The sequence below is a fragment of the Procambarus clarkii genome, chromosome 43 (genome assembly GCF_040958095.1).
Source record: "Procambarus clarkii isolate CNS0578487 chromosome 43, FALCON_Pclarkii_2.0, whole genome shotgun sequence".
Classification (NCBI taxonomy): Eukaryota; Metazoa; Arthropoda; class Malacostraca; order Decapoda; family Cambaridae; genus Procambarus; species Procambarus clarkii.
Window position 1 is genome coordinate 31,373,305 of NC_091192.1, and position 20,089 is coordinate 31,393,393.

Sequence of the window (20,089 nt, forward strand, 5' to 3'; positions counted from 1 at the left end):
TACAGTAGTACCATGTGTACCCTCAAGGATGTACAGTAGTACCAGGTGTACCCTCAAGGATGTACAGTAGTACCATGTGTACCCTCAAGGATGTACAGAAGTACCATGTGTACCCTCAAGGATGTACAGTAGTACCATGTGTACCCTCAAGGATGTACAGTAATACCATGTGTACCCTCAAGGATGTACAGTAGTACCATGTGTACCCTCAAGGATGTACAGTAGTACCATGTGTACCCTCAAGGATGTACAGTAGTACCATGTGTACCCTCAAGGATGTACAGTAATACCATGTGTACCCTCAAGGATGTACAGTAGTACCAGGTGTACCCTCAAGGATGTACAGTAGTACCATGTGTACCCTCAAGGATGTACAGTAGTACCATGTGTACCCTCAAGGATGTACAGTAGTACCATGTGTACCCTCAAGGATGTACAGTAGTACCATGTGTACCCTCAAGGATGTACAGTAATACCATGTGTACCCTCAAGGATGTACAGTAGTACCAGGTGTACCCTCAAGGATGTACAGTAGTACCATGTGTACCCTCAAGGATGTACAGTAATACCATGTGTACCCTCAAGGATGTACAGTAATACCATGTGTACCCTCAAGGATGTACAGTAGTACAGTAGTACCCAAGAGCAACAGAGCGTACCAATCGTATGCAAGACACAACCTCCACAGGCAGCTTGACCCGCCCTATACCCCACCACGAGACCAGTTACCAAATATTTCAATTACAATAAGATTTTACGTTCCTGTTTATAACCTTTACGTGCTCCCCCCCCCCCCCCCGCCCCTGCGCCTCTGGCCCAGGCTGAGTACCTCAACTCGTCCTCTTATCTAACACGTCGTAGTCTGTACGTAGTCAGCTAATCCGGTAAATATGGGACGAATCAGAATACAGGCAGCAAGGTCAGGGCAGGGTTGAGGGCCGGTGATCAAGAGAGGAGAGGAGGTCAGGGGGGCCACAGCGACAAACACAGCCGCTACAGTGATAAACACAGCCGCCACAATGACAAGTACAGCCGCCACAATGACAAGTACAGCCACCACAATGACAAGTTCAGCAGCCACAATGACAAGTACAGCCACCACAATGACAAGTACAGCCACCACAACGACAAACACAGCCACCACAATGACAAGTACAGCCGCCACAATGACAAGTACAGCCGCCACAATGACAAGTACAGCCGCCACAATGACAAGTACAGCCACCACAATGACAAGTACAGCCACCACAACGACAAACACAGCCGCCACAATGACAAGTACAGCCACCACAATGACAAGTACAGCCACCACAATGACAAACACAGCCACCACAATGACAAGTACAGCCACCACAACGACAAACACAGCCACCACAATGACAAGTACAGCCACCACAATGACAAGTACAGCCACCACAATGACAAGTACAGCCACCACAACGACAAACACAGCCGCCACAATGACAAGTACAGCCACCACAATGACAAGTACAGCCACCACAATGACAAACACAGCCGCTACAATGATAAACACAGCCGCCACAATGACAAGTACAGCCACCACAATGACAAGTACAGCCGCCACAATGACAAGTACAGCCACCACAACGACAAACACAGCCGCCACAATGACAAGTACAGCCACCATAATGACAAGTACAGCCACCACAACGACAAACACAGCCACCACAATGACAAGTACAGCCTCCATAATGACAAGTACAGCCACCACAACGACAAACACAGCCGCCACAATGACAAGTACAGCCACCATAATGACAAGTACAGCCACCACAACGATAAACACAGCCACCACAATGACAAGTACAGCCACCACAATGACAAGTACAGCCGCCACAATGACAAGTACAGCCACCACAATGACAAGTACAGCCTCCATAATGACAAGTACAGCCACCACAATGACAAGTACAGCCACCACAATGACAAGTACAGCCGCCACAATGACAAGTACAGCCACCACAATGACAAGTACAGCCTCCATAATGACAAGTACAGCCACCACAATGACAAGTACAGCCACCACAATGACAAGTACAGCCGCCACAATGACAAGTACAGCCACCACAATGACAAGTACAGCCGCCACAATGACAAGTACAGCCACCACAATGACAAGTACAGCCTCCATAATGACAAGTACAGCCACCACAATGACAAGTACAGCCGTCACAACGACAAACACAGCCGCCACAATGACAAGTACAGCCACCATAATGACAAGTACAGCCACCACAACGATAAACACAGCCACCACAATGACAAGTACAGCCACCACAATGACAAGTACAGCCGCCACAATGACAAGTACAGCCACCACAATGACAAGTACAGCCTCCATAATGACAAGTACAGCCACCACAATGACAAGTACAGCCACCATAATGACAAGTACAGCCGCCACAATGACAAGTACAGCCACCATAATGACAAGTACAGCCACCACAATGACAAGTACAGCCACCACAATGACAAGTACAGCCACCACAATGACAAGTACAGCCACCATAATGACAAGTACAGCCGCCACAATGACAAGTACAGCCGCCACAACGACAAGTACAGCCACCACAACGACAAGTACAGCCGCCACAATGACAAGTACAGCCACCATAATGACAAGTACAGCCACCACAATGACAAGTACAGCCGCCACAATGACAAGTACAGCCGCCACAACGACAAGTACAGCCACCACAATGACAAGTACAGCCACCACAACGACAAGTACAGCCACCACAATGACAAGTACAGCCACCACAATGACAAGTACAGCCGCCGCAATGACAAGTACAGCCACCACAATGACAAGTACAGCCACCACAATGACAAGTACAGCCACCACAACGACAAGTACAGCCACCACAATGACAAGTACAGCCACCACAATGACAAGTACAGCCACCACAACGACAAACACAGCCACCACAATGACAAGTACAGCCACCACAATGACAAGTACAGCCACCACAATGACAAGTACAGCCACCACAATGACAAGTACAGCCACCACAACGACAAACACAGCCACCACAATGACAAGTACAGCCACCACAATGACAAGTACAGCCGCCACAATGACAAGTACAGCCACCACAACGACAAACACAGCCACCACAATGACAAGTACAGCCGCCACAATGACAAGTACAGCCACCACAACGACAAACACAGCCACCACAATGACAAGTACAGCCGCCACAATGACAAGTACAGCCACCACAACGACAAACACAGCCACCACAACGACAAACACAGCCGCCACAACGAAGGGTATAATGTATGGAATAAGTGTGTAGAATGCAGAAGCACTCTCCCAGGCTCCTGGGAACACTGTCAGTGTCAGGCTCCTGGTGCAGTATGACGCCCCGCGGGCATACACTGAGCACGGCGACACCTGTGGGAGGAGCGGAACACTAGTGGGGGGCGGGAAAGAGAAGATATAGCTGTAGGGAGAATTCCACCTCCCGGGATACCATCCACCTTTCAGAGAGAACATAAACACAAGAGCAGGTGTGATGCTATATATAAAATAGGACCTGACTACAACCAGCAGTCAGGTCCCAAGTCTATCAAAACAACAGTGGAAATAGCTTGAAGAATAACAAAACAATGCTATGAGATTACACAGTGGCACAGTCGATTAAGACGCGTCTGGGATCCTCTCGAACGCAGGTTCGAACCCTCATCACGACCCTTGTGGATTTGTTGAGTTCTGTGAGAGCTGCCCTGGGAGCCCCTATGTGGACCAGGCTTGAATCTCTTGAAACTGGACACGGGGTTTGCCCTCTCTTCAAAAAACAATATATATCATACAACCAGTAATGAGGATCTAAACACGACGGGATCCTCAGTGTAATATACTCAGAATATGTTGTACAATATCCTTAGAATATGTGGTGCTCACAGTGGTAGCAGACTGACAGTGGGAGTACGCTACAGGGCAAGCAAACCAACAGCACTAGAAAGTTACATATCTGAGTAAAATGACAAATGGTGCAGCTAAAACCCAAGCTCCTATAACACGGGGGGATTTTAACCACGAGACACAAGATTGCTTGATTCTGACATCATAATTGGAAGGAGAAAAATCTCTTAACCTAGTAGAGGACTCCTATCTCATTAAGTACACGACAGAGCCCCACCCGAGGTAAGACCATCGTAGACCTTGTGATAACATCGGGAGAGTGGAGAGGTTCACCCCTTCGTGTCACTACTGTATCTTAAGATGGAATACAATTATAGAAACCCTATATAAAGGTCCAGGGCCATGACTTTCTAGACTATCTTCGAGGAGATCATCACAGTAGGAGACAGTAGTGGGCATAATACCTCCTGGAGACCATCACAGTAGGAGACAGTAGTGGGCATAATACCTCCTGGAGACCACCACAGGAGACATGGAGATATCGTGGGAAAACATTACAAAAATCATCACTAAACTTGTTCAAAAATACATACGGAGATGGAGAAGGAAACATAAGAGAACTAGGTGGATGACAAAGACTCATCCAAGAACATCCTCTTGAAGAAGTATTCATCCACTAAGTCATCACATAGACTATGTGGTGTACAGAAGGGCATTAAACTCAGCCACTCGGGAAATCAGATCAACCAAAAAAATCTATGAAAGAAAACTTGCTGAAAAGTTTAAGAAACACCGCTAATCTTATTATGCCTACATAATAAGTCAACCCAAGACCTACCTTATGCCTACATAAGAAGTCAACCCAAGACAAAAGACTCCGTAGGACCTTAAAAGATGAGACTAAGTTATAACTGAGGGTAAGGAGAGCCTGAACACATGGTGATGGCGGCTTCCTGTGTGTGGGTGAAGGTGTCTACTGATCAGCCGTGTTGTTGTGACTTGCTGTCTGCACGCGGGCTCAATACTTAACACTAATGAGAGGGTGGTTACCTTGCGTTCGTTCCGGGGGGTCAAGGTACCCACGGCCCGGTCTCTGACCAGGCCTGGCCCTCAGTAACTCTTCAGTCTTGCTGCTTGTTAAGGTGCGTTAGTAACCTCTAATTCCTCTTAATACTAACCGTCCGGTCTTGGGTCGATCTTAACCCAAGATTATTATTGTTATAAACAATCACGTACCTCAATATTTTATTTTTTGTACAAAAGCAGATTAAGCCACTATGAATAATTAAAGATATACAGGTTTCGTAAGTGGACATATAAATGCTTCATGAATCCCGACCCAGAACAGCAAGGGGCCAAACATGGAGCCTTGTGGGGCTCTGCTTGTCAATCTTTCCTCTCTGGCAGTTTAACAACAGTGGTTGGTGTGAGGTAGTTCCATGGCCAGTCCAGCATCTTCCCGGTAATTACAGCCTCCTGCTGCATCTTATAGAGTACCGCTCCTCGAGAACTGTATCAAACACCATTACATATTAAGGCCATGCTAGGGGATCGAACCCGCATCTCTGAGCTCCTCAAGCGCACGCACTACCGACTGGACCATGAAGAGCTAAACATATGTTTATATTATATGTAGTATGGACGGCATCCTCCACAGTACGACCTCAGTTTTTTTGGTGTGAGAGTGCGGCATCCAAGGTGTTGTGACAGTCTTGAAAGATGCACTCTACCCAGAGGTTCCTCTCGTGTCTTATCTTCAGCACCAATAGGTTGGGGGGAGCGGTACGTCCCTCTGTCACCAGGCTACACATTACCACCCCCTCTACCCCCTCTATCCCCTCTACCTCCTCTATCCTTTATTGACTCTGCACTATGTTTGCCGTGTGTGTGTGTGTGTGTGTGTGTGTGTACTCACCTAGTTGTGCTTGCGGGGGTTGAGCTCTGGCTCTTTGATCCCGCCTCTCAACTGTCAATCAACAGGTGTACAGATTCCTGAGCCTACTGGGCTCTATCATATCTACACTTGAAACTGTGTATGGAGTCAGCCTCCACCACATCACTTCCTAATGCATTCCATTTGTCAACCACTCTGACACTAAAAAAGTTCTTTCTAATATCTCTGTGGCTCATTTGAGCACTCAGTTTCCACCTGTGTCCACTTGTGTTAAATAGCCTGTCTTTATCTACCCTGTCAACCCTATGGTGTGTGTACTCACCTAGTTGTACTCACCTAGTTGTGTCTGCAGGATCGAGCATTGACTCTTGGATCCCGCCTTTCGAGCATCGGTTGTTTACAGCAATGACTCCTGTCCCATTTCCCTATCATACCTGCTTTTAAAATTATGAATAGTATTTGCTTCCACAACCTGTTCCTGAAGTGCATTCCATTTTCCCACTACTCTCACGCTAAAAGAAAACTTCCTAACATCTCTGTGACTCATCTGAGTTTCCATCTTCCATCCATGTCCCCTCGTTCTGTTACTATTCCGTGTGAACATTTCGTCTATGTCTACTGTCAATCCCTCTGAGTATCTTATACGTTCCTATCATGTCCCCCATCTCCCTTCTTCTTTCTAGTGTCGTAAGGCATAGTTCCCTCAGGCGCTCCTCATACCCCATCCCTCGTAGCTCTGGGACGAGTCTCGTTGCAAACCTCTGAACCTTTTCCAGTTTCATTATATGCTTCTTCAGATGGGGACTCCATGATGAGGCGGCATACTCTAAGACTGGCCTCACGTAGGCGGTGTAAAGCGCCCTAAATGCCTCCTTACTTAGGTTTCTGAATGATGTTCTAACTTTTGCCAGTGTAGAGTACGCTGCTGTCGTTATCCTATTTATATGTGCCTCAGGAGATAGATTAGGTGTTACGTCCACACACAGGTCTCTTTCGCGCGTCGTCACAGGTAGGCTGTTCCCTTTCATTGTGTACTGTCCCTTTGGTCTCCTATCTCCTAGTCCCATTTCCATAACTTTATATTTGCTCGTGTTGAATTCCAGTAGCCATTTCTCTGACCATCTCTGCAACCTGTTCAGGTCCTCTTGGAGGATCCTGCAATCCTCATCTGTCACAACTCTTCTCATCAACTTTGCGTCATCCGCAAACATCGACATGTAGGACTCTACGCCTGTAAACATGTCGTTAACATATACAAGAAATAGAATTGGTCCCAGCACCGATCCTTGAGGCACACACATACACTTGTGTGTGTGTGTGTGTATACTCACCTATTTGTGCCTGCAGGATCGAGCTCTAGCTCTTGGACCCCGCTTTTCTAGCCGTTGGTTATCTAATACAATGACCCCCTGACCTATTTCCCTATCATACCTGCTTTTAAAGTTATGAATGGAGTTAGCCTCTACAACCTGCTCCTTTAGGTCATTCCATTTACTCACTTCCCGCACGCTAAAAGAAAATTTTCAAACATATCTTATGACACATCTAAGTCTCAAGCTTCTATCCGTGCCCCCTTGTTATATTGATATTCATTGTTTACATTTCCTCTGTTTCCACCTTGTCAATCCCTTAAAGTACTTTGTACGTCTTTATCATGTCCCCCCCCCCTCCCTCCTCCTTACTAACGTCGTCAGGTTTAGTTCTTCAGTCTCTCCTCGTACCTCATCCCTCGCAGCTCTGGGACGAGTCTCGTTGTAAACTTCTGCACTTTTTCGAGCTTCCTTATGTGATTTTTTGTTATAAAGATGAGAACTTCACGATGGGCCGGCATACTCTAAGACTGTCGCCTCACACAGGCGGTATACAGTGATCTAAAAGCCTCCTTATTCAAGTTTCTGAAGTATGTTCTGACTATTTTTTATTTACTTATATACAATAAGGTACATTGGGTTTATGAGAGTACATTGATGTTTACATTCTTGTAAGGCCACTAGCACTCTTGCCAGAGTAGAGTACGCGGCTGATGTTATTCTATTAATATGAGCCTCTGGTTTGGTGTCATGTCCACTCCCAGGTCTTTTTCTCTAGACGTTATAGGCAGGTAGTTTCCCTTAATCGTGTATTGGTCTTTCGGTCTCCTGGCTTCTGATCCAATTTAAATCACCTTACACTTGCTGGTGTTAAACTCTAGCAGCCATTTCTCGGACCAGCTCTGCATCCTGTTCAAGCCATCATGTTGTAGTAGTAGTAGTAGTTATGGTCTCATATACGTGGTAGGCCTCGTCTCAAGTAAGTAGTACCCTCCTACTACTACTACTACTACTACTCAATAAGTAGTAGGTACCTGGTTGATACCTGGTTGATGGGGTTCTGGGAGTTCTTCTACTCCCCAAGCCCGGCCCGAGGCCAGGCTCGACTTGTGAGAGTTTGGTCCACCAGGCTGTTGCTTGGAGCGGCCCGCAGGCCCACATACCCACCACAGCCCGGTTGGTCCGGCACTCCTTGGAGGAATAAATCTAGTTTCCTCTTGAAAATGTCCACGGTTGTTCCGGCAATATTTCTTATGCTTGCTGGGAGGACGTTGAACAACCGCGGACCTCTGATGTTTATACAGTGTTCTCTGATTGTGCCTATGGCACCTCTGCTCTTCATTGGTTCTATTCTACATTTTCTTCCATGTCGTTCACTCCAGTACGTTGTTATTTTACTGTGTAGATTTGGTACTTGGCCCTTCACTATCTTCCAAGTGTATATTATTTGATATCTCTCTCGTCTTCTTTCTAGTGAGTACATTTGGAGGGCTTTGAGACGATCCCAATAATTTAGGTGCTTTATTGCGTCTATGCGTGCCGTATATGTTCTCTGAACTCCCTCTATTTCAGCAATCTCTCCTGCTTTGAAGGGGGAAGTGAGTACTGAGCTTCCTTATCTATATCTTCCTTATCTTCCTTATCAAGGTATGGTCTCAGAAACTTGCCCGAAACGCTGTGCGTATTAGTAGTGGTTTTAGGCACAGTATTGTAACGTACCATTATGTTACGTTATTGGGTAGATTAGATACATGGTGTTTAGTGGGTTTCATATTTATTTAGTAGTCCTGGATACAGCAGTGTCGTAGACGTTGAGACGAGGCCTGGAGCAGAGCAGAGAGCTGAGTAAACGATTCTTCGCGGCGGGGATCGTATTCCAGGGACTTGCCCGAAACGCTACGCGTACTAGTGGCTGTACAAGAATGTGACAATCCTTGTATATATCTCAAAAAAAAAAAAGTGTGGCCGGAGTCGCGGAGATCTATGTGGGAGAGTGTTGTAGCTCTATGTGGTCCTAGTCTGCTGTCTGCTCTGTGTCGAAGCTGTAGCGTCTTGGAGACTATTAAAACTGCCTACGTCGAGTGCTACATTCTTGACTGTGGAAATTGTACTGTTGTCTATTCAGTTGTTGTTATAGATTCAGCTACTCGGAACAAGTTCCAAGTAGCACGGGCTATGGTGAGCCCCTAGTGGACTTACCTGGCACAGGAGCGGTGCTATGAATCGTGTGTCTATTCACTTCAAGCTTGCTTATATTTGGTGACTACACCTCAGCTCCCTCCAACAGGATGAAAAGAGTATTACCTGTAATTGGTGAAAGGATTGTAGCTTCTGTAATTAGTGCTAATTTTTTTTTTTTGAGATATATACAAGAGTTGTTACATTCTTGTACAGCCACTAGTACGCGTAGCGTTTCGGGCAAGTCCTTAATCCTATGGTCCCTGGAATACGATCCCCTGCCGCGAAGAATTGTTTTTCATCCAAGTACACATTTTACTGTTGCGTTAAACAGGGGCTACAGTTAAGGAATTAGTTATGCCATTAAGATAATGAGAGACTGGAGCGAGTATAATGTTTACTCGCTACAGTATGTACTAGCTCTATCTAGACATCCAACATTCTGTTTGTAACTTGTCTTGTATGTATGTACTTTTACCTGAATAAACATATTATTCTATTTATTATTTATTTATAAATAACACAGGATAGTTATCCCCTTCATCGGTCCATTTTCTTTTTTGACACAGGTTCCATTTTCTTTCATTACTAAGGGTCAACTGATAAGAAAAAATGCAATTACCTAAACTAAAACAATTACCTACCTATGTGTAGTTTGTTACACGATGAGAGCTGCGCTCGTGGTGTCCTGTCTTCCCAGTACTCGTTGTCATATGACGCTTTATAACTAAACAGTTTTGGCCTCCACCACCCTCTCACTTAACTTGTTCCTACCGTCTACCACTCAAGTTGCACTAGAGGTGTACTATATATATATATATATATATATATATATATATATATATATATATATATATATATATATATATATATATATATATATATATATATATATATATATATAAAAGAGTTGTTACATTCTTGTACAGCCACTAGTACGCGTAACGTTTCGGGCAAGTCCTTAATGCTATGTTCCCTGGAATACGACCCGCCAAATCGTTTAACAACCAGGTACCCATTTTACTGTTGGGTAAACAGACGCTACAGTTAAGGATTGCCGCCCAGTAACTCCTCCCCGGCCAGGATACGAACCCAGGACAAAGCGCTCGCGGAACGCCAGGCGAAGTTGTCATCAACGCAAATGATGCCTTCGACAAGCCGCCATCTTCCTGTCCTCGTCGAGGCCACTGGTGTTAGTACTCTTAGGTAAACTCAGGTAGGTTCAAGTTTAATGAGATTTTGTTATTGTTTATTATTTAATGAAACAAGTTTATTGAGATAATGAAATACACCTGAAAAGGATAGAGTAGCTTCGGCCATTTTTTTTTTTACACAGGTGGGTACAGGAACAGACGACTGCTGACTCCTGAGAGCTTTCCCGTCCCTTACCTCATGGTTAAGCTTATCCACTAGTTATCCCTGGAATACGACCCGCCAATCATTTAACAACCAGGTACCCAATCACTGCTGGGTGAACAGAGGCGTACAGTTAAGGATTGGTGCCTAAATTCTCTTTGACCAGGATACGAAATTGAGAAATGCTGAATAAAAACACTTGCGTATTAGACAAACCTCAAGATCTAAGAAGATTACAAATTCTTGAAACCTTTCACATAAATGTCGAACCCGCCATAAATACTCAAATAAAGGAACTATTTACTCTACTCCTCACGCGTGAGAGCAAGAGCAGAACGTCAAAGATGTCAACGTCACTGACGTTATCTATGACGTCACAGATATTAATTAATATCCATTATGCCATTTTTAGACAATGACGTCATTGTGCAAAACGCCATGGCCACGCCAGTCTTAACTTAACCCATGCATCTTAACATACTCCTTACTTTTGTGTTTCTCATCACCTAATTGTGTATGTACCTGACCTTCCAGTCGTATAAATACAATGTTCCCTATTGTCTCCTCACCGCTCCTGTGCTAGGTAAGTCCACCACGGGCTCATCATAGCCCGTGCTACTGGCCCCGCTTCTGTGCTAGGTAAGTTACGGGCTCACCATAGCCCGTGCTACTTGGAGCTTGTTCCGAGTAGCTGAATCTATAACAACAACAACATTGTCTCCTTTTACGGGCTCACCATAGCCCGTGCTACATGGACGCTTCGTCCTGAGTAGCTAAATCTGAAACAACAACATTGTCTCCTCGAGTTACAGCCCCACTCCTGTGCCTGGTAAGTCCACTATGGGCTCACCATAGCCCGTGCTACTTGGAACTTTTTGTTCCCAGTAGCTAAATCTATAATAACAACAACAACATTGTCTCCTCACTTGAGAATGAACCGTGTAGGTTCGAAACGTGTAAAATATAATAAGTATAATACATTTTCCAATTAATTTTTATTATGGTAGTCAAACTTGAACAAATGTTACATTTGGAGAAATCCTCTTCCAAATAAACCAAGACTGGTGTCATGAAGGTTGTGTGCAACGATCTAAATGCCTCGTTATTTAGGTTCTTGAATGATGTTCTGACTTTTGCTAGCGTAGAGTATGATGCCGACGTTATCATATTTATATGAGCCTCCGGAGTTAGGTTTGGTGTTATGTCTACTCCCAAGTTGTGTACCTAAGGTTGTACAAGGTCTTTTTCTCTAGTCGTTACAGGGAGGTAGTTTCCCTTCGTTGTGTACTGGTCCTTTGGTCTCCTGTCCCCATTTCCATCACCTTACACTTGCTGGTGTTGAGCTCTACTAGCCAATTTTGGGAGAATCCTACAATACCCATCTGTCACAATTATTCTCATTGATTTTGCATGATCTGCAAACATTGACATATAAGACTCCACTCCTGTAGATTGGTCATTTAAATGTATGAGAAATAGCATTGGCGCCAGCACCGATCATTGGCCCCAGCACTTATATTGACTTCATCCGTAAGTAAACTGAGCAAAAAACTGAAAGGAACAGGATAATCACAGAGTTCTACACCTTCATGTGGCCCCTATGCCATGTTTATTTATATATATACAAGAAGGTACAGTGGATCAATGTGAGTACAGAGCATTGATGTTTTTACATTCTTGTAAAGCCACTAACACGCTTAGCGTTTCGGGCAGTTGTTCGCCAAAGACAAGTTTAGAGGGCGAAGTTTAGAAGCACAGGAGAGAAATTACCTAAATTAATATTAAGCGGAGAAATGAAGACGAGCAGCTCCTCTTCTCAGTAGACTGAAGATATTTTCTAAAAGAGAAGTATAAAGTGACGAGTCTTGTGGAGTGTGACGGCAGTAATGTGTGTCCGCCCTGCATGGCCGGACGCTCCCAAAACTCTGGGGATCCCCACTCGATCTGTTTTCCGCATGATGCTACCTTCCTGGTTCACTATTTTCTTGCTCGTCTCTCTCTCATATAGAGTAGCCCAATAGTCAACTTTCCCGTGATACTATTTTCTTCGCACAAGCATATGTAAATTTTAAATAAACATAACACAATTAATAAAAAAGGCACTTTAGTTTCATTAGTTTTTGTATTGAGGCAGGTATTTCCTCCCCGATTCCTAACCATCCTGTGAGATGGGGATATTAGATTAACTTATAGCTAGTTTTGGATCTTCGCTGTGTAATCTTTCATATAGAATAGGGTTTTATTAATATGTATACATATACACGTTACCTAATGCTCCGCAACTCTGACGAGCCTGTCGGTCGCCCAGACGGAATATCAGTGTAGAATGGTAGATTGGAGGAGTGGTAGACACTTGGTGTGGGACTACACGTGCGTTCAACTTTGCCCAACACCTGTGTTGACTTCAGTGTTGCACAGGCAGAAGGTGCTGCCAATCACCGGGAATATATTTATATATATTAGTATATTACTATATTTTGGTAGCAGTCTTTCTTGTAAAGATATGTTGTTGAATATAACAGTAAGGGTAAGATTCTAACACGAATCTTCTCAATATTTCTTATATTTTTCTTCACTGTCGAGGGAAGTTGAAAAATTAATTCTCCAATGTTCATTGTCACACTACATTATGGTCTGACTCCTAGGGGAAGCGTTTCGCAAAGCACACCTTACATTTTCAAAGACAAATTGTCCATGCTCTGCCAAAGTTTATATTCGGTTGGGATGAGGTGGTATACATACGAACACACATAGCAAATGTGTAAGTGTGTACAACAAAGTGTCTGTGTGAAACTAAATACAAGCACATTTTTGGACGATATTCGTGGAAACGTTCAACGCATCAGTCATTATTTTGACGTACATTCCTGTGACTCATCACATGTGCTGCACTAGGATGTGACTACAGGTCTACTGTACTAGGATGTGACTCTAGATCTACTATAATAGGATGTGACTACAGATTAGCAGATTAATTATTAGCCGCTCTAATTATTAGATTTGCTGTATTAGGCTATAACTCAACATATCTGCTTTACTAGGATGTAACTCAACATCTTTGCTATCCTAGGATGTGACTATAGATCAGCTGTACTAAGGTGTGACTATAGATCTGCTGGCTGTACTGGAATGTAACTCTACACACCTGCTGCATTATGGTGTGGTTCTATAGATATGCTGTACTAGGATGTGGCTCTACAGATCTGGTGAACTAGGATGTGGCGCAACACATCTGGTGTACTAGGCTGTGGCGCTACACATCTGGTGTACTAGGATGACAGTACATATGTGCTGTATGAAGAACCCTTATTAATTCTGACTCCAAAACACTGATTTTGAATTCTGAATATCAGTGAATACAGCGTTCTCAATAGGAACGTTCCATACTAAAAAATGGTAATTCTGCATATATCTGTAAATTAAGAGACATGAGAGCAGGACAATGAAGGTAACTGCAGGACGCCCGTAGGCCTATACGAAGCTGTTTCTATTTATATCAGATACAAGTCACAATCGAAACAAAATTATACGACAGAATTTAAATCCTATCTAACCTTACCCATCCAAACCTAACCTTACCCAACCTAACTCAGCCTATCCCATCCAAACCTTGTCTTACCTTTTAACCGTATTCAACTGAACTTAACCTACCCAATCTTACCCAACCTAACCCAACCGAACATAACCTAACCTTGTGGGGGGGGGGTAGAAATAGCCTAAGCTACTCTATCCCTATGAGATGTATTTTTTTCTTGTCTCAATAAACATACTTGAACCTAACCTAATATATAGTTTTTGTCAATTAAAAAATGAGCTTGGCTGAAAACTTTTGTGTTCGATATAACCAAACCCGTGGTATAGGGCTGGACATACACCCTAACTCATCGCCTATGACCATCTTTGGTTCCCTTTGCAGAAATCATAGTGACAATTTTCAACCTAGTCAAGCGTCTTAATACTCATAGGTGCTAAATTACTTACTCTTAGTAGTTAGTTATCTATGGATTTTCATGACTATTGTCTGTACCTGTGATTTCTTCGCTGATTGTAGATTTTACATTATGTCGAATTAACTTGTGTTACTTTCAATTATATTCAATAATTTAAAATATTTTCAATATTTTTTGTACTCTAGTAAGTACAAGTTGTACTTTAGTAAAGTATAAGATACTGTACTTTAGTATAAACTTAGTTATGCGTGAATGTTGCAGCCTATCATCCGGTAACCCGTCCTTAGACCAAGTCCATTCTATCCGGCGGTCGACCCCAAAGACACATTATCAATTTTAATATTCTGTTCATTCAAAACAGAACTTTTCTCAAATATAACTTAATATTATATATTAGCATACTGTGCATATTTAGGCACTGATTAGGTTAGGTGTTTAGGTTCTGTTGGCGATTATTTGTATTTGTTGTACGTGGGTGAAGCATTTCCAGCGTCGTGGTTCGAACAAAATTCGTCAGTGAAGCACTTGTTCCGGAAGTGTTCGAACGTCATCAGTTGTAAACCGTTTTCATTCATAAACAGGAGGTTTGGCAGGTGCATGTAATAAACTTTGGATCTTTGTTTAGAGGACGGACTGCATCAGGCTAGCCGAGCACCAGCATTATTATTATTATTGGTTGACTACAAATACCAACCCGTCCTCGACTCAAGTCCATTACATCCAGCGGTCAACCCCACAGACGCATTCATAAATTTTAACATGCTGTTCATTCAAAACGGGAATTTTCTCAAGTATAAATTAATATTATAATATATTAACATATTGTGTATATATAGGCATAGGATAGGTTAGGTGTTTGGGTTCTGTTGGCGATTATTTGTATATGTAGTACATGGGTGAAGCATTTATAGCGTTGTGATTCGAACAAAATTCGTCAGTGAAGCACTTGTTCCGGATATGTTCGAACGTCAGCAGTTGTGAGTCATGTGTAAACCGCTCTTCATTCATAAACAGGGGGTTTGGCGGGTGCATGGAATCACTTTTGGATCTTTGTTTGGAGGACGGGCTGACAAATACAAATAATCGCCAACAGAACCTAAACACCTAACCTATGCCTATATATGCACAATATACTAATATATTATAATATTAATTTATATTTGAAAAAATTCCCGTTTTGAGTGAACAACATGTAAAAATATATGAATGCGTCAGTGGGGTCGACCGCTGGATGTAATAGACTTGAGTCGAGGACGGGTTGAAATGCTTCGCCCACGTTCTTCAAATACAAATGATCGCCAACAGAACCTGAACACCTAACCTAACCAAAGCTTAACTATACATAGAATCATAGAATTTTTATGTATAATAATAATATTCATTTATATACGAAAACAAACCAATTTTTAATACACAGTATGTTAAAATTGATGACTGTGTCGGGACAGCGGGTTTAAACTGCCTAGTGTGAGGACGGCTGGCCTCATCAACAAAGGTCAAATGCTGGTTAATCATTCCAGCCGCCAAACCTGTTTATGAATGAAAAGTATTTTACACACGACTCACAACTGATGACGTACCAGTATGTATTTTCTCGAACAGTGTTTTGTCCAAGTCCTCTGATCGAGTCGCACCTCAATAAATGCTTCATCTATGTACCACAAATACCAATAATCGCCAATAGAACCTAACCAAAGTTAGGCCTAACTATTCAACCCATATCACTGTGTAATAACATTGACTTACATTTGATAAATTACAAAGTTAGAATAAGTAGCACGTTCAAATTTATATTCGCGTCTCTAGGATCAACTGCAAGTTGGACTAGCCTGAGGACAGGTTGCAAAATACATATGTTATCATTTGTGACTTATATGTAGTGTTTTTATTCATAAACTGTGAGGGATTTGGTGACTGGATTAACGAGCATTTGCCGTTTGTTGATAAGGCCGGGCAGGAATTTTAATCCCCCCTAGTGTAATATTTTGCAGGACTTCAGTCTATACACACTCTTAACGATGCGTTCAATATCACTGAACACCTCACGTTCAAGATAACCAAGCACTGGGAGTCCAAGATAACCGAGCACCACGACTCCAAGATCACTGAACACTGCACGTCCAAGATAACCGAGCACAGCACATCCAAACCCCACCTAACATAAGTTCCAAACACATTCGCCTACATCCACAGGAAAGTCTCGAGCAATACACACACCGTTAACGACCAGTGTGTGTGAAGATATACACACCACCGCACATCAACACCCTGGAGATGTTGTCGTAGGCCTATGCAAACTTTAAGGCTGCTCTTTGACCACATTCAAGCCACATGTGTGGTCAGAATTGTGTCAGTGTTAAAACTGTGCCAATGTTAGCAATACCGGGAGTCGTATTCGGGCCAGTCATGTCTATGTGCTCACGGCGGGCTTCCTATACCTGGCTCCCTCCAGCTCTTCTCACACACATGGCTTTCCCTCTGTAAGCTATATGTGCTTGCTATTTATTTGTCGATGTCATACTAACAACATATACTTTCACACTATATCCTAAGTGCCTTAACGGTGTCGAAATATTTATTCCACGTTTTTAAAGGCTATAGTGGTATTAACTGGTAAATAGTAATATACATTGTGGGTTTTGTGATATATGTGTATACATACATATCATAAAAAAAGCATCGGACGTAATTGCTTAATTTCCCTCACGTGAGTCATTAGAGTACTAACATGTACTTACCAAGATACAGCAACGAGGAGGTGAGGCTCCTACACTTCCCTTTTGACTTGTGGTTACGGCCCAGGAAACAGGTATTGCCACCAGCACCACATACACACTACAAGAACACAAGTACAGGAGAGAGTCCCGGAGCGCTTAACACACACCCGAGCACCACAACAGCTGACACAGCACTGAGTGACTGAGCTATGCCAGGACATAACTATGTTATTCTCCGTCACTTTCTTTAAATTCTAACTTCCTGTTACCTATTCCTCTCTTCATAATACGACGCTCTCACCATCTATGTAATTGCCACAGCCAACGAAAGTGTTTGCATCAATTAGATAAGTAGATAATGTGGACAATTATCAAAACACAGAAATTGTTTTAGTAGGCTAATCACCCGCATCAGTTTTCCTTTCACGTAGGAAGTCTAATTAAGTATGATAATGTAGCCTAGTCCTATTAGCCACCTAACGAGGCCCCCCGCCCTGATTCGCTCTCTTGCGCCTACTTTCCCTAAAATTACGTGTGATGGTATTAAATAATGCATGTATTGTTACAATGGAGAAACTTCCATTGACTGTGTTACGTATGTCCATTACTGGCGTATATTCGTATATTTTAAAATCTACAAAAGTAAAAGTTAATTTCCATTATCATCTGCTGTCTATAATATTAAAATGTGGGTTCCCATAATATTTTGTAAGTCATAGTATTCTTTGCCACCAGCATTGAATTCAACTACCAACACAGCCTATGCCACACTATGCTAATTGTAATACCAGAACCAGCTGGTACAATTAACATAAAAGTCTGTTCCAACGATCACAACATTTTACTACTACAATAATCTATAACAATTATGCCATCAAATACTGCAACTATTTGCCACCAGCTTGAATTTCAACATCAAAGGCATACCCAAACTCTTCTATCACAGCAATCTTCGATATCAAAATTGCCGCCAAAATAATGTGCTACAATATTATTTACAGCCATAATAATTCGGTGTATACGAACACCGAAGTAGGCTTAAAAACCCAAGAGAAACTCCACGGTTGGTCGGTCTACTAAACCTTTCGTCTTAATTTTGGAACCAGTTAATCCTATTACATTAAAATAGATTTAATTTGGTTTGGTTAGATTAGGTTGCATAGGTTAAGTGTTGGACATCTGGTAACCATCCAATTGACGGAATGCATCTTGTATTCGGTGGAGGAGAACTACACATTTCCTGTAATGCTTCGTGTGTATTTTTTTCCGATGGGTCCTCTTCTTTTAGAAAGGGAAAACCCTTTGGACACAGAACGAACACTGCATTTAGGGCCCCTGCCCTGAGGAGATGGAGGAACTCGACAACCTATGATAAACAACTTTGAACTTTGTCTGTAACTCCTTTTTTTCGTAATATGGTTTAAATCAAATAAAAATTAATATTAAGGGTGGTAGGAGAAGACAATGTGTGCAAGCGCACGTGGGAACCAGTCAATATTCCCTCAGGTGCTGCATATCCTCTTCTTCGAGGCTGAGGGACCCAACAAACACAACTAAAGGTGATATCCCCTATATATATATATGATGCACAACTTGCCTAAACACGCAAGTGAAGTTATACAACTTTAGAACACTTTCCCACCAGGAGACTCGAACCCTAGCCAGCACAGAAGCCTTCCAGCAACTGGCATAACAGGTACGCCTTTAACCGTAACAAGTAAGGACTTTTACCGACAATTATCGCCGGTCATTTGTTTTGACGATGAGCGATATTAATGTCTAAATTAACTCTGTATTTAAATTAAACAACATACTCGGCGCTAAATATACCAGTGAAGTAGCCGTGCAATCGATCATATCTCTTAATACAACTTTGGTTTTCCATAAATGATCTACCGACACGCCCTCAAACTCCTATCTTCCACTACTGAAAGAAGTAAAGGGAGTAACCTCCATCGACACCTTCAAGAGCAGAAACGACAGTCAAGAAATAAAACAAACAAAAAAATGGTTCAAAAGGAAAGGAGGCGGGAAAGAGAGTTAGACCGCAGTTCCCCGTAGTCACTCATAGGTAATAACTAAGCTTAATTCCTGCTTCCTGCGTACACCGACCTACCACAACACCTCATATAAAATTATCTAATGCTACGCCCCTTGCATACAATTATACACTACCACGCACCCTCCCCAGCTGAACATCAAATCATCTTATATCAAATGAGGAAGAGAGAATTACGTCACGTGTTAAGTAATAATTGTAATTACGAAGCAATAAGATGCTTATCTTAACATACTAAGAAGGTTAGGTAAGATCGGTGTTTTCTATGAAGCTTTTCAAGGTAAACTAAAATATTCACAATAAATTAGTATGTCACATATAAGTCAATATTGACTATACGAAAGTGCGAGAACGGGTTGCGTGAGAAGGGGGGAAATTGTGATGGGGGAGGCGAAATTATGTTTTCCGGAAGGGGGGAAGGAACTGCGTGCTGAGACACCAAGAACACAGTGGTGAGGCTTGGGTAGCCTCTCTCTGACCAGAGGATACGTGACATACTAAGTGTCCCATCCAATAGACAGAGACTACAGGACGACCTGGAGACATGGTCTAGGAAATGGCTACTAAAGTTTAGCTCAGGAAAGTGTAAAGCAATGAAGAGAGCAGGAGGCCAAACACAATGTACCATCTGGGAGGTAAAATCCTGCAAGAGTCAAATAGAGAATAAGATCCCCAGAAGCCCACATCAAAAGAATATCATCAGCGACATATGGTAGATTGGCAACATCAGAACTGC

At 42.8% G+C, this 20,089-nt stretch overlaps 2 protein-coding genes across 2 annotated transcripts in view; one reads left to right on the forward strand and one right to left on the reverse strand.

Moving 5' to 3' along the window:
• Positions 1 to 4,006, forward strand: part of LOC123755668 (GATA zinc finger domain-containing protein 14-like) — a 31,879-nt gene extending 27,873 nt beyond the window's left edge. The window contains exons 3-4 of the mRNA XM_045738393.1: positions 905 to 3,294; positions 3,913 to 4,006. Of these exons, the coding sequence (XP_045594349.1) occupies positions 905 to 3,294; positions 3,913 to 4,006 (2,484 nt within the window). The remainder of the gene's footprint in view (positions 1 to 904; positions 3,295 to 3,912) is intronic.
• Positions 1 to 17,497, reverse strand: part of LOC123755912 (uncharacterized) — a 205,395-nt gene extending 187,898 nt beyond the window's left edge. The window contains exon 1 of the mRNA XM_045738853.2: positions 17,316 to 17,497. The gene's annotated coding sequence lies outside the window, so the exon portion shown is untranslated. The remainder of the gene's footprint in view (positions 1 to 17,315) is intronic.
• Between the last annotated feature and the right edge of the window lie 2,592 nt (positions 17,498 to 20,089).